The 13,199-nt window shown below is 36.6% G+C and overlaps 1 protein-coding gene across 1 annotated transcript in view; it reads right to left on the bottom strand.

Moving 5' to 3' along the window:
• The window catches only part of LOC131049102 (casein kinase II subunit alpha-2), a 102,207-nt gene that overhangs the window by 32,784 nt on the left and 56,224 nt on the right, over nt 1-13,199 (bottom strand). The window contains exons 3-4 of the mRNA XM_057983122.2: nt 12,686-12,880; nt 8,850-9,007 (exon numbers count right to left, since the gene is read on the bottom strand). Of these exons, the coding sequence (XP_057839105.2) occupies nt 8,850-9,007; nt 12,686-12,880 (353 nt within the window). The remainder of the gene's footprint in view (nt 1-8,849; nt 9,008-12,685; nt 12,881-13,199) is intronic.

Genomic DNA, 13,199 nt, shown 5'->3' on the forward strand with positions numbered 1-13,199 from the left:
AGAAAGCTCTGTATGGCCTCAAACAAGCTCCTCGTGCTTGGTATGAAAGAATTGATAAATACTTGTTAAGTTTAGGTTTTTGTAAAAATGATGTTGACTCTAACATCTACTTTAAGTTATCCAATAATGAAATGTTAATTCTAGTTCTATATGTGGATGATTTATTTCTTACTGGTAAAGATGAACTTATCATTAGATGTAAGAAAGAACTAGCTTCAGAATTTGAAATGAAAGACTTAAGTCTAATGCACTATTTTCTAGGTCTAGAAGTATGGCAAAGATCTAACGAAATTTTTTTAAGTCAAGGAAAGTATACTACTAATATTTTGAAAAGATTTAGAATGATGGATTGTAAACCTATGTCTACTCCTATGGAATCTAACTTAAAGAAGTTAAATATTTCTGCAGCTAACTCTGATTTTGCAGATCCATCGGAGTACAGGCAGTTGATTGGATCACTGATGTATCTAGTTAACACTAGACCAGACATATGCTTTGCAGTGAATGCTCTCAGCCAGTTCATGAGCATGCCCAAACATGTTCATCTTGTTGCAGCCAAGCATATCCTAAGATACTTGCGAGGCACAGTTGGTTATGGGTTGAAGTATCCACTTAACACTTCAATAACCTTGGAAGGTTATTCAGATGCAGATTGGGCTGGAAGCGTCAAAGACAGGAAAAGCACTTCCGGCATTTGCTTCAGCTTAGGATCCGAAGTGATCTCTTGGGCTTGCAGAAAACAATACTCAGTGGCACTAAGTATTGCTGAAGTCGAGTATATCGCAGCAAGTGTAGCTTCTAGGGAAGCAGTATGGCTTCGTAAGCTTCTTGTTGGGCTGTTTGGTCAGCCTTGGGATCCTACAGTCATTCATTCTGACAATCAAAGTTGTATCAAAATGTCTATCAATCCAGTGTTTCATGACAGGTCAAAACATGTGGAAACACATTATCATTTCATTCAGGATATGGTGTAAAGAGGTGCCATTCAATTGAAGTATGTCAGCACTGATGAGCAGGTTGTAGATATTCTTATCTTACCAAGCCTCTGTCCAAAGTGAAGTTTGTGTACTTCAGAGACAGACTCAGTGTTGTGAAAAATGACACCCTGATTGAGAGGGAGTCCCAACCTCAGTGATACATTGTGTTGTATCAAACCACCCTCTGCAAGCAATGTAAGATGGTATTGTAATCTTCTCAGGGAGAAGTGTAATTGTTAACCATCCTCTGCGGGCAATGTAAGATGGTATTGTAATCTTCTCAGGGAGAAGTGTAATTGTTAACCATCCTCTGCGGGCAATGTAAGATGGTAGAAAAGATCCTCTCCACCCTCTACGGACAATGTAAGGTGGATCCAGTCTATGCTTGTGTGCGACCTGGAAGATTAAAATTATGTAGTTCCATTATATGTTGGTGTGCAAGATGGAAGACTACAATATTCTGATTATGTAATCCATACTTTGCTTGTGTGCAAGATGGAAGATTATGGTTATGTTTCTCTTCCCTAATTAAGAGGGAGTGTTGTTTGTAATTAGGGATGGTGGATCCCAATTGCCTTGGGCAACATTGGAATCCACCTAAGGGGGCCAGCCCCTTCTCCAACGTGTAGGGCTAGGCCCTATACCTCTCGGCTTCTCCTAAAGTCTCCACGCTACACTCAAGCCTAACATGCCATCATGATAGGCCAACCCTATCCATTTCGCATTAAATAAATTAAATAAATTAAAAGGTTTTAATTTACAAGGCAAGTCGACATGTTTAGGAGCATTGCTCCTCATATAAATAAGCATATACCTCACATCACAATTCAATCATTCAGTTTTCAATACATGCGAAATATATACATATCTGCTAATGTAAAGGTTGAGGTAGCAATTACATATATCATCAGCAAACATCTTCATGTTCAGCGAATTACACTTAGAAGGCAGCAGATCACCATTAGAAGCCAGCGAACCCTTGTTGATGCACAACAAACTCCATTGAAGGCTCAGCAAACACTATAGAAGGACTGCGAACCAGATTAAAGGTGCAGCGAACCCTTGTTTATGCACTGCGAACCAGTTTAGAAGGACTGCAAATCATGATCTCTGTCAATGAGCTAATCTTGTAGACTGCTCTGCTATCCTTCTTGTGACGGCAACATTTGTACTCCAGATAAGTGTGTAATCATCATATGAATCTAATCCATAATCAGATCTGAGGATCTTTTCTGGCTGGGTTTTCCTCCTAGGAGGTTTTCCCAGGGTAACTGTGTCTTGCCCTTATTCATTATCTTTCTTTGCTATGCTTAAATCTGGAAAACAATAAAATCTCTACTCTAATTTATCTAGTTAGAAACAAATTCTGATTTTTTTGAGTTTTATTTAATCTGAAAGTGTTAAAAACAACATTTCTAGCCTGGCACTTTCTGCTGCTTGTGTTGTTGGACAAGATTCCTCCATATTTCTAATAAAGAATGTTAAGGTGATTGCTGGCTTTTTCCTTATCCTTTTGAAGCTCTAATATGTTTCAAGTTGCCTAAGAACTTCAAGTAGGATCATCCTGTTGGTTGGATAGATCGGAAGTTGGTAAGGACGACCGTCAAAACCTTCAACTTGTCAAAATAATATTAATATCTTCTATAATGGTCATCTTCTATTTTAAGTTGTCAACTTATTTAGCTTGTTAAGTTAGCTTTTTATTATGTAATTAGCATTTAGCTTTTTAGTTAATTAGCTTTTAAGCTTAATTTAGCTTTCATGCTTAATTTAACGTTTAGCTCTTTACTCTTTTACTTTAACGTTATGTTCTAATTATAGAACATCGTCTTGTAACCTCTACATATACGTGTGTATATCGTTCAATGTAATTATCCAATTATTGAATCATTCATTCAATTTATTTTTCATGGTATCAGAGAATGGAAATTAAAAATTTCAAAAGTTTTTGTTTTAAAATTTTTCGAAGTTTTTATTAAAAAGATTTTTTTTAAAACTGTTTTTTTTTTCTTTTTTTTTCTTTTTTTTTCTTTTTTTTTCCAAAGCAGGTTCTTTTTCTCTTCCTGGGCGGATTTTTTTTGCAGGTTGAAAATTTTCCTAGGGTTTCTGCAATTTTCGACTAGGGTTTTGACCCTTCAGTTCAAGTCGAAAATTTTTTCTGGTTGCAAATTCTTGGTGGGTTTTTCAAGACCTCAACTAGGTCGTCATCAGATTTTTCTAGGTGCATAATTTTCCGTGCCTCAATTTTTGAGCCGTCGGATTTGCATTCTGATTTCAAATTCTTGGTGGGTTTTTCGAGAGCTTTTCTAGGTTGGCCTCAGATTTTTTGGGTGCCTTGTTTTCCGTGCCTCAAATTTTGTGCCTTGGAATTCGTGCCAAAATTCTCCTCTAGGGTTTTAGATTTTTTGTGCAGTTGCTTCTATTCTGATTTTTGAATCAGATTCTTCTATCTCATGCTTTCATTTTGATTAAGGAAGCTTCTTCTTTGTGTTTTTTTTTTTTATTTATTATTTTTTGTGTTTTAATGTTTTAAATCTTTCCAAAATGGAAAGTTTTATTTCTCTCTCAAATTCATCCTTGATTCAGGAATCTTCTAGAACTTTCTTTTAATTTCCAAAATTCTTGAATTAAATTCTTGATTTTTTTGAAAATATTTCTAAGTGTTGGAATTATTTTCCCTTCAAAAATAATTCCAAGTGTTGGAAAATAATTAAAAATATTCATGTGTCAAATTTTATTTTCCAACCCGTTCATTGATGGACCCTTGATTTCGTGTGCAATTGTTTGTCAAAATTATTTTTCCTCGAGCCATTTTTTCTTTCTTCATCATGGCAAGTTGATTTTAATGTCTATTCTCCAAGTCTTGGACGGATTTTCATGTCTGGATTAGGCATCTTCACATATTCCATTTATGCCTAGACAATTTTGTAATGCCTGTGTGATTTTATTTTTTCTTGTATTTGACCAAATTTCCAAGATATTTGGACAACAATATTCTCTTATCCTTTGCTTATGTTTTATTTGCCAAAATCTCTTGCTTTCCTACCTTGTGTATACTTGGAAGAAGTCATGCCATGGCACATTATTGACATGTTGGGCGAATTTCACCTTTTATTTGCCATCCTCCTTGCCTAGGTGAAGTTGTCTTGTCTTGTCAAGAAGGGGGCGGACTTCACACTAGCTTGGAAAAATTTTCAAGGTAAACTTTATGTTTTACTAGCCAAGGCGAACTTTGGATGTGCTTTGCCAATTGATGTTTTGCTTTTCTCCATCCAACCTAGGCAGACTTGAAGCTATCATGCCAGTTTTATTTTATCTTTGCCTTATTCCATCATGGGCGGACTTTAGATGGCATTGGGCATGTCAAGTGTTTTAATCTTTCCTTTTCATGTTTTGAAGGATAGCTTGCTTTATTCATTCATGTTTATGTCAACTTAGCAATTCTCATGCTATCCTCGCTTTATTTTGTGCTCTCCAAGCTTGGCGAACTTGGAGTCTTGCTTAGTTTAGTTTGCTTTTCTCATATGAACCTTGGCAGACTTTACCAACCTTTGGACAAATTGCTTTATGCTTTAGGCGGACTTGGAAAGTTCTTTGCCAAGGTGGACTTGGCATGTCTTTGGACATTCTTGCTTTCTACATGCCTTGTTAACTTCATACATAGGTGGACTTCGAAGTTTGTTTGCCATCCTCCTAGGCGGACTTTGAAGACACCTTGTCGTGCTTTCATCTTCTTGAACGGCAAACTTGGATGATGCTTAGCCAAGGGCGAACTTTGCATTGCCTTGGACATTCTTGCTTGTGCTTCATTCCTTGGGGGACTTGGCTAACCTTCTTCCAAACTTGTCTTGCTTTCCAAGGGCGAACTTGGAAGTCTATGTGCCAACTTGGTTGTGGACATGTCTTGTGTTTATTTTAGTCCTCCTCGCCTTTGAATTTTCCTTCAACTTTCCACGGACTTGGCAAATTTAGCTTTATTTTATGTCTTTCCAATGCTAGGCGGACTTTGTCTTCCATATGCCATGTTTTATCATCCACCCTAGGAGGTCTTTATGACTTCATGGACAGGTCAAACTTTGAATAGGCTTGGACACCTCTTCACCTTGCCAAGGGCGGACTTGGAAGGAGCTTGGACACATTGCCTTGGGTGGACTTGGATCATTTTGTGCCATAGTGGAGTAGGAAGAGTCTTAGATAGGGCGGACTTTGGACTTCTCTTGCCAATTTTGTTTGTTTTCAAACCTTGCCTTGCTTTTCTTCATGGCGGAGTTGGAAGAAGCCTTGCCAACTTATGTTTTGCCTTTGGATTTTGATTGGCGAACTCCATGCTCCACTAGCCAAGGGCGGACTTTGATGTGTTTGTGCCATCCATACTTGCCAAACATCTTCTAGAGAAGGCGGACTTGGGAGAATGTTAGACATGTTATTCTTATGCCTTGGCGGACTTTGATGAAGCTTGCACATGTTACCTTGTGCTTAGGGCGGACTTTCTCATGCCTTAGGTAGGTTGTGCCAATGTAGGGCGGACTTGGAAGACATGATGCCAACTTCGTTTGCTTGACCATAACCAAAGGTAGGAGTTTGCTTGACCCTTGCCATGAGTTAGCTAAATGGAGGTAGGAGTTTAGCAAGTGTCAGACAACTTTACTTCTTGCCTTGGGCGGACTTGGAAGGTCTTATGCCATGTATGCTTAGGCGAGCTTCATGCTTTGTTTGCCATCTTCCTAGACATACTTGCTTTGCCATTCTTCCCTTGGGCGAGTTTTATCTGGACAGCCATTTTTTATTTTTTCAAACTATCATATCCATCTCTGACTTGCCATGCCCATTTTTGACTTGCCAGGTTCATCTGGAACAAAAACCCTAATTAGGTTTTACATTGCTTTTTGCACTTAAAGACATGATTTTTCAAATATGAGGACATGGGTACTAATCATATGGTTGATCTTCTGGAACAAAACCCTAATTAGGGTTATCACCTGCTTCTTACCCTTAGAGACCAATTTTTCAAATTCTAAGAACATAGGTAGCAGTGATATGGCTTGACGATCAAAACCCTAATTCCAGAAAAAAAGCAGAAAAAGCAAAACCCTACTTTTTACACTTGGAGGAAAATTTTCTCGAATCCGAAGACATGGGCAGGACTGAAATGACCTAAAGAACAAAAACCCTAATCTTAGAAAAAAGAAAAAATTCCCAAGGCCCATCTTTTTATAACTAGAGACAAGATTTTTGAATTCCGAAAACATGGGCAAAGATGAAATGACCTGAGGAACAAAACCCAGATGTCACTTTCAAAAAAGCAAAAAAAAGCAAAGAAAGCAAAAAATTTCTAAAAATAGAAAGTTGTCAGAAATGACCCAAAGCAATTGTGATCCTCGTCCTTCAGACTTTCTAAGCACTTTGACAACACTTATACATGATTCTAAACATGATTTCTCAACTTGGCTCGGGTTGACCTCAGAAACTCAAACTCAAAACTCTCTCAGAAAATGGACTTATGAAATTGTTGAGCTAGGACAAAACCCTAAAAAGCGAAAAAACTGGGGCTCCCCATCTACGATGGGACGATGTGTGAATTAGGTCACAATAGGAGGGTCTCAGCAGAAGGCAAATTCTGCTACGCATCCCAATTAGAAGGAATCTGCCTTATATGCGTTCGTGGCCCAACGCCCATTTGATGATATGAAATCATCAACCTAGTACATTGACTCTGGCACCTCTTGGCATATCACACATCGTCAGGATTGGTTTACAGATACACGCCTTTCATTGATTCAGTGATCTTTGGAGGAGGCGAAGAGTATACTGTTGTCGGAAAGGGCAACGTTCAGATTTCATCTGGTGGGAGGGATTTGATATTTCTCAATGTATAATTTGTACCAAGTATGGAGCTCAATCTACTATCAATCAATTAGATTATGCATCATTCTCCATTTATCCATAGTTGGATGTCATCTTCGTTTTGCAAAAGTGCAACATTGTTGACAAGGAGACTCGCACTACAGTTGCTATTGGCATTGAAGATCAAGGTCTTTATAGACTTGTTGATTCCAGGTTTTTTTTTTAAATTCCTTAATAATTATTTCTAGGGTTTACAATTTTTTCCCTTAAAAATTATTCTGGGTTTTCACGATTTTTCCTAAAAAAATTGTTTGGTGGGTTTTCACGATTTTTCTTGAAAAATTGTCTGAAGGTTTTCACAATTTTTTCTTGAAAAATTGTTCGTTAGTTTTTTCGATTTTTTCCTCAAAAATCATCTATAATTCATGAAGTTCACATGGGATTTTGGTTATCTGGGTTTTACCATTTTTTCCACAAAAACGATGATTTGTAACCTCAGATTTCAGGGTTTGACGGATTTTCCATAAAAAACATGCTATCTTGCAATTTGTTTTGGGTGACACCTAGAGTTGCTGAGGCGAACATCTGCAATCATGGTATCTTGCAGTCTGTTTTGTTGTTGGAGCGAACAATGCTCAGTGCTCATCTACAAAAGTTTTTGCTGTTTTTGCTAAAATCGTGTTTGTTGCTCTTTAGAGTGTTTGCCGATTTTTCCTCAAAATCGTGTTTTCAACTCAGTATTTTGTGTGTGATGGTACTGTAATTCACGTGTGAGGATTACATCAGGTTGGACAGCTTCTAGTACTCTTGGTCATCAACATTCTGCAAATCCTAGGAGGGTCTCCATAGCACTCTTTGCATTTGTGATCAAAATACCTGCAATGTCTTCTATAAGGTATTGAGTACGATGACCATTAGGGAGGGTATTAAATAATATTATATCTGCAAAGCTAAAGCCCTATAGTTCCCACCCACCCGGGTCGGTTTGCCAATCATATGACCCAGACTTTTGAGAAATGGAGAGATGGTTTATTAGGGAAATATCGTTTGGTCGCTGAACCAGTCATATGTAGCGATCAAAATGAATAATGGTCATCTTAGTTGTCCACTTAGTTGTCTTTTTTAGTTTGTTTAGTGTAACTACTACTTTTATTAGAAGGCCAAGTTAGCTTTTTAGGTTTAAGCTTTTTAGCTTCATGTTGAAGCTTCAGTTGAACGGTTTGTTCTTTTTAGAACGCCATCTTGTAATTCTCTTTATATAAATTGTATATTCGTGAATAAAGCATTCGATTATTTGAGCCAGTTGCACTATCTTCCACTAAGGCAAAATATAAGGCAGCAATTAGTACAAGTTGTAAGGTAATGCGGTTAAGAAGGCTATTCGTTGATATTCAATTGGATCAAACTATACTGGCCTTACTTTTCTGTGACAACCAAAGTGTTCTCGAGATGGTGAAAAGTCCAATCTATCATGCCTGGACTAAACATATTGAAGTTCACCATCATTAAATTCGGGAGTTGGTCAATAACAAAGACATTTGTCCTTATTATTGTCCTACAGATAAATTTGTCAACTTCAAAGATACACATGGAACCATGTCTAGTTTAGTCATTATGGGGATCTATTACATTAATATAGATTATTGTCGCATTTTAGAATATATGTTAGCATTATGGTATACATGTTAGTTTTATATTTTTTATTATAGTTATCATCAGCACTTTGTTGTAAGTTGTTTAACATAGGTTGTAGGATGTTGGGAGCTTGTTCCTAAATAATAGGATTGGTTATTTTATTCTTTGGCTTATTTAATAAGCCATTCTGCAATGTAATATTTAATGGCTCAAGAATATGATAATAATAGTTGGTTCTTGGCCATTATACCCATTTTTGTGTGAAATCAATTTTATATAGTTCTTTCAGGTGTGAGTGCCCCAATAGACTACCTTGTGAATCTATCAAAAAGAAGTTACTATCTAATTAATTTTACAAAACAACAAATGAAAACTAGATAAAACAATTCTCACCTCGAAGCGACCCGGACATTATACTCCTTTCCTGGATGGTAAAATTCTGCAAGACCCCAATCAATAAGACGTAGTTTCCTCTGCTCATGATCAATCATTACATTGTGTGGCTTAACATCACGATGCATGATACCCTGGGAATGGCAGTAATCTAATGCCTGCAAGAAAAAACAGCATTTTCAGGTACCATAATTTCTCAGAAACAAAATCACAAAAATCAAAATTTCCAACTTTTAAATCACATGTTCAGCTAAGCAAAACTCCAACAGGCATTCTTAATTACATGATACCATTATTTATGGGCAATGCACAAATAAGACATTATTCAGCAGCCCAAAAATGACCTTATTCACTGACAACAAGTGCCTCCTTAAAAAAAATCACCAAGAAAAAAAAATTCCCACACCGCCTTCTTTAGCATTAAGAGACGAAACGGTTTAAGACCAAAATAATTCTACACCCCAAAAAGATGGCGAAGAAGTACTAATGACCATCATGTAAGAAACACTTAGGCATAGAGGAATTTGAAAGCAACACAACAGAAGACTATAATTAGGATTTCAGCGGCGTTCCATGGGGAGGTTCCCCCTTCCCAAACAATTTAGGGAGGAACTTAGAGAATAAAAATGGACATCCCTCCCCACTTTCACAACTGTCCACTGTTTTCTCCATTATTGACTCACATCTTCAGGAATGCAGAAAATTGTTTAGCATCTTGGGGACATTTCCTGTTTTATGGGAGCTATTTAGAAATATCTTCACACCCTTGGAACATCAAGGGTCATCCCCAATCTTCCAGAGTCCAGACTATCCCTCAGAAAAAAAAAGAGTCATATATTTATATTTATATTTCAATCTCACTAAATTTTTAATGGTCGATATAACAGATGTTAATGTTATTTGAATTTGAGCGCTTTGGATTGAAAATTTTTGAAATAACATTCAGTGGTCTGGTGGTAAAAATTATTTCAACCTTCTCCTAAATATTTATATGATATCTTATCCTACTCTTTGAAAAAAATTTGCAAGCTTAATAAGATTTTGGGCCTCCACGATCCTGAGGAAGTTTGGTCTAAGAGGTTAAAAAAGGTTTGGTCTAGTAGTATTGTACCCAAAAAAAAAAAAATGGATCGTTACTTTTGTTTGACAACGTTATTGTTGGCAATATTATACTTGAGCATTGATCAAAGTCTTGTTTAGAATGTGGGAATGTTGAGTCCATTCTTCATTTGTTTTTTGATTGTTTGTTTGCTAAATTAGTTTGAAATTGTTTTTCACCCACCTAGGAGAAGTTTTTTTGTAAGAATTATGTCAGTTGGCATAATATCATTTTTGGTAAAATTATCTATGCTACTAAATGTGAAAATTTTCTAGTCAACTTATAGCTTGTGATGTCTACTAAAATGCTTTGGTACCTATGGCTACTGTTGGTGATTTGAGTTGTTGGTCCCAAATCCCTAAGGTTGGGTAATCTTCCTAGTGCCAAGGGTGTCAAACCTAGGAAAAATGTCAGCAACGCCAATATTCAGGTTGGGCAACTAAGGACCAATTAGTTTATACTTTATATTGATTGATTTTGAGTCTATTGGGATAATGGGAAGATGGAGCCAATAGTAGACCAGTGCCTTTATCCAGTTGGGCAATATAGTCTTTTTAACTAAAACCAAATGTGATACCTTAATCAAGATACCACAAAAGACTATGCCTTTCAAAATGCACAAGCAAGTTGGGTTGTAAAACACATTTAAAAAACAATAAATAGTTGCACAATATTAAGTGAGTCTACTTAGTAATCCATGTGCATACCTAAATACTTATTTTAATATGCTGAAAAGATACCTTTCAAAAGATTTGCAAGACTTTACAGACATCTAGCTGACCAATTGAACAACACACATCCAAATATATATACCATATATAAGAAGATACTCAACAAAAGTTGATTCTACATTTAATCTTTTGATCTACAAAAGTTACGAATGTTCATTACAAACTCAGGAACAACCTAAATCATTTAAATACCAAAATAACTTTATCCAAGACAGGAAATTGAAACCTTAGGTCTTCCTGTGAATATCACTATCCTGTTGGTTCTACAACTACTCTTGTTCCCTCCTCTCTTTTTAGCCCATCTAGTAATTATATCATTCAACAACATCTAGAGATCTTGAGGAAAGAACCATGATCGTTTGTAGTTGCATAGGCCTCCCATGTCTGCTTGCATCACCTTCACATGGCCATACACTTAAACCATACCCTTTACATCAGCAACCATATGTTTTTGTACACCATTCATGTCTTAAAGGGGCCCATAGGCACCAAGAGGCATCTAAAATTCCTCATCTGTCAGATCATATTCATTTTGAGGTTGTTAATGGCATCTTGGATCATGTAGCAAAGTTGGTAGGGTTTTGTTCTAACAACAAAGTTTCGAGAGTTTGCACACCAAAGCAAAAAGAAGGGAAAAACTCTGACAAGCATGTTGGTATGAGAAACTCTGAAATTTGCAATCTGAAATGTTTGGGAGAGAAGTTGGCAAAGGATGCATGGATGACCAAACCTAGAACTCAAAGTTCAGGGAAAAAGGGGCCTAGGAAAAAAATTAGACATGGAGGAAAAGGCATGCTAGGGATGACAAGTCTGACAGGCATGATAATATGACAAACTCCAAAACATGAACCAATACTATGTTTATGCCTGGAATCAAAGAATGGTGCAGGCATCCTTTTGGAAGAGTTGGGGTTATTTACATGAAGATCAGTACATAGTAATGTAAACTCATACTGTCTTCCAGAATTGATGTTTTTCCAATATGTTGGTATAAGTTGATACACTTTCATTATTTATGTCCTTTTGGAATGATGTAAGCCCAAGCCTTCTATGTTGATGTTTTACAGACCTAGCTACCACTGTCATAGGCAGAAAGTATAGCATTGATTATAAATGCCAGAATGCTATCCACAAACTGAGGAACTTGAAACAGATTCCTTGAAGTTTTCAAAATGTTCCTACAAACTTATTTTATACAGGGATGGCCCTGAGCATGTTTTTTAGCCATCCCTGTGTTCCCACAATGTCCCTAGTACAGGGTAGCTGGCATTTCCCAGCAGACATGCCCCTATACAACATAGAACTAGGAATAGCCTGCAATATTTCAATCACAGAGCTTACATTAAACTGTAGCCAAAAATAGCTCACATAGTTGTGTAAGGATCAATGAAGGCTGACAATATGTAACTACCCCTCATAGGTAAGGGCATGGAACGATTAATCACAGTGTTATTTTCATGCATCAATAATGTCAAGATACACCACTCTTCACGAGATGGAAAATGTTGAAATCCAGATTGACTGGATGATGTGTAGTATAACAAATAAAGCAAAGATGACTTCTTTTACGTAAATATCTAGGAGCTCACTTGAATTAATTCTATTAACATAATTTGGAGACCAGCAGACTCACCCAGAGCATGTCTTATTTTGAGATTATAAGAGCATGAAAATGAATGCACAGAAATGGTTATGTTCAAGGTAGCTACCATGTCTTATTTGTCTCAGGAGATAAGTATGGTACAAAAACCACCATGCAAGTAAGACTAGCCTCTCAAAAGTATGTGGTCATTCTTTGCAGTTATTTTGCAATACATAAACAGTTAAACAGATTTTCATAGAAATCAATTACCCTCCATTGAAACTAGGGAGTACTGACATGAAAGTTTACAAATGACAATCTATAGCACATTTCAAAAATATAAGACTTGCTAAAACTGCAAAAAATGTATGTAAAACCCATAAGAATGTAGAAAAATACAGTAAAACTCAAGCACAGAACTCACCTTGAGAAGTTCATAAATGTAGTATCGCATATCATAATCTGTTAATGTTGGATACAGGACCTTGAAATCTGAGTTATTTACATATTCAAAAACCAGACTGGGTGTTTTAGATTGTTGGTCTCGAACTATATCATGCAGTTTCACAATATTTGGTCCTCCGCAGAGATTCTGCAATATTTTAATCTCTCTCTTGATCTGCAACAATATAAAAGAAACTTCATATAAGCTAGCTGGTAGTGTACCTCTCGAAACCACAGGGTTTTCCTAAAATGGCAGCACCTTGCTTGGGGCATTGAAAAGGCACAAGCTCTATAAATGAGGAGGAAAATAAATATTTTAAGGATCAGTTGTTAATAAAAAAACTGAATATAGCAGGAATCACATCTGATTCAGAGCCTATTTGAATAGAAAAAATAACTATTGCAGCAGCATGTTTCTCAAACAGATCAAGGGAGTGAATTACAGGAATCAAAAAAGATATGAAACAAATAGAAAACATGGTCCCAAACAACAG

This window comes from Cryptomeria japonica, chromosome 3 (assembly GCF_030272615.1).
Source record: "Cryptomeria japonica chromosome 3, Sugi_1.0, whole genome shotgun sequence".
Classification (NCBI taxonomy): Eukaryota; Viridiplantae; Streptophyta; class Pinopsida; order Cupressales; family Cupressaceae; genus Cryptomeria; species Cryptomeria japonica.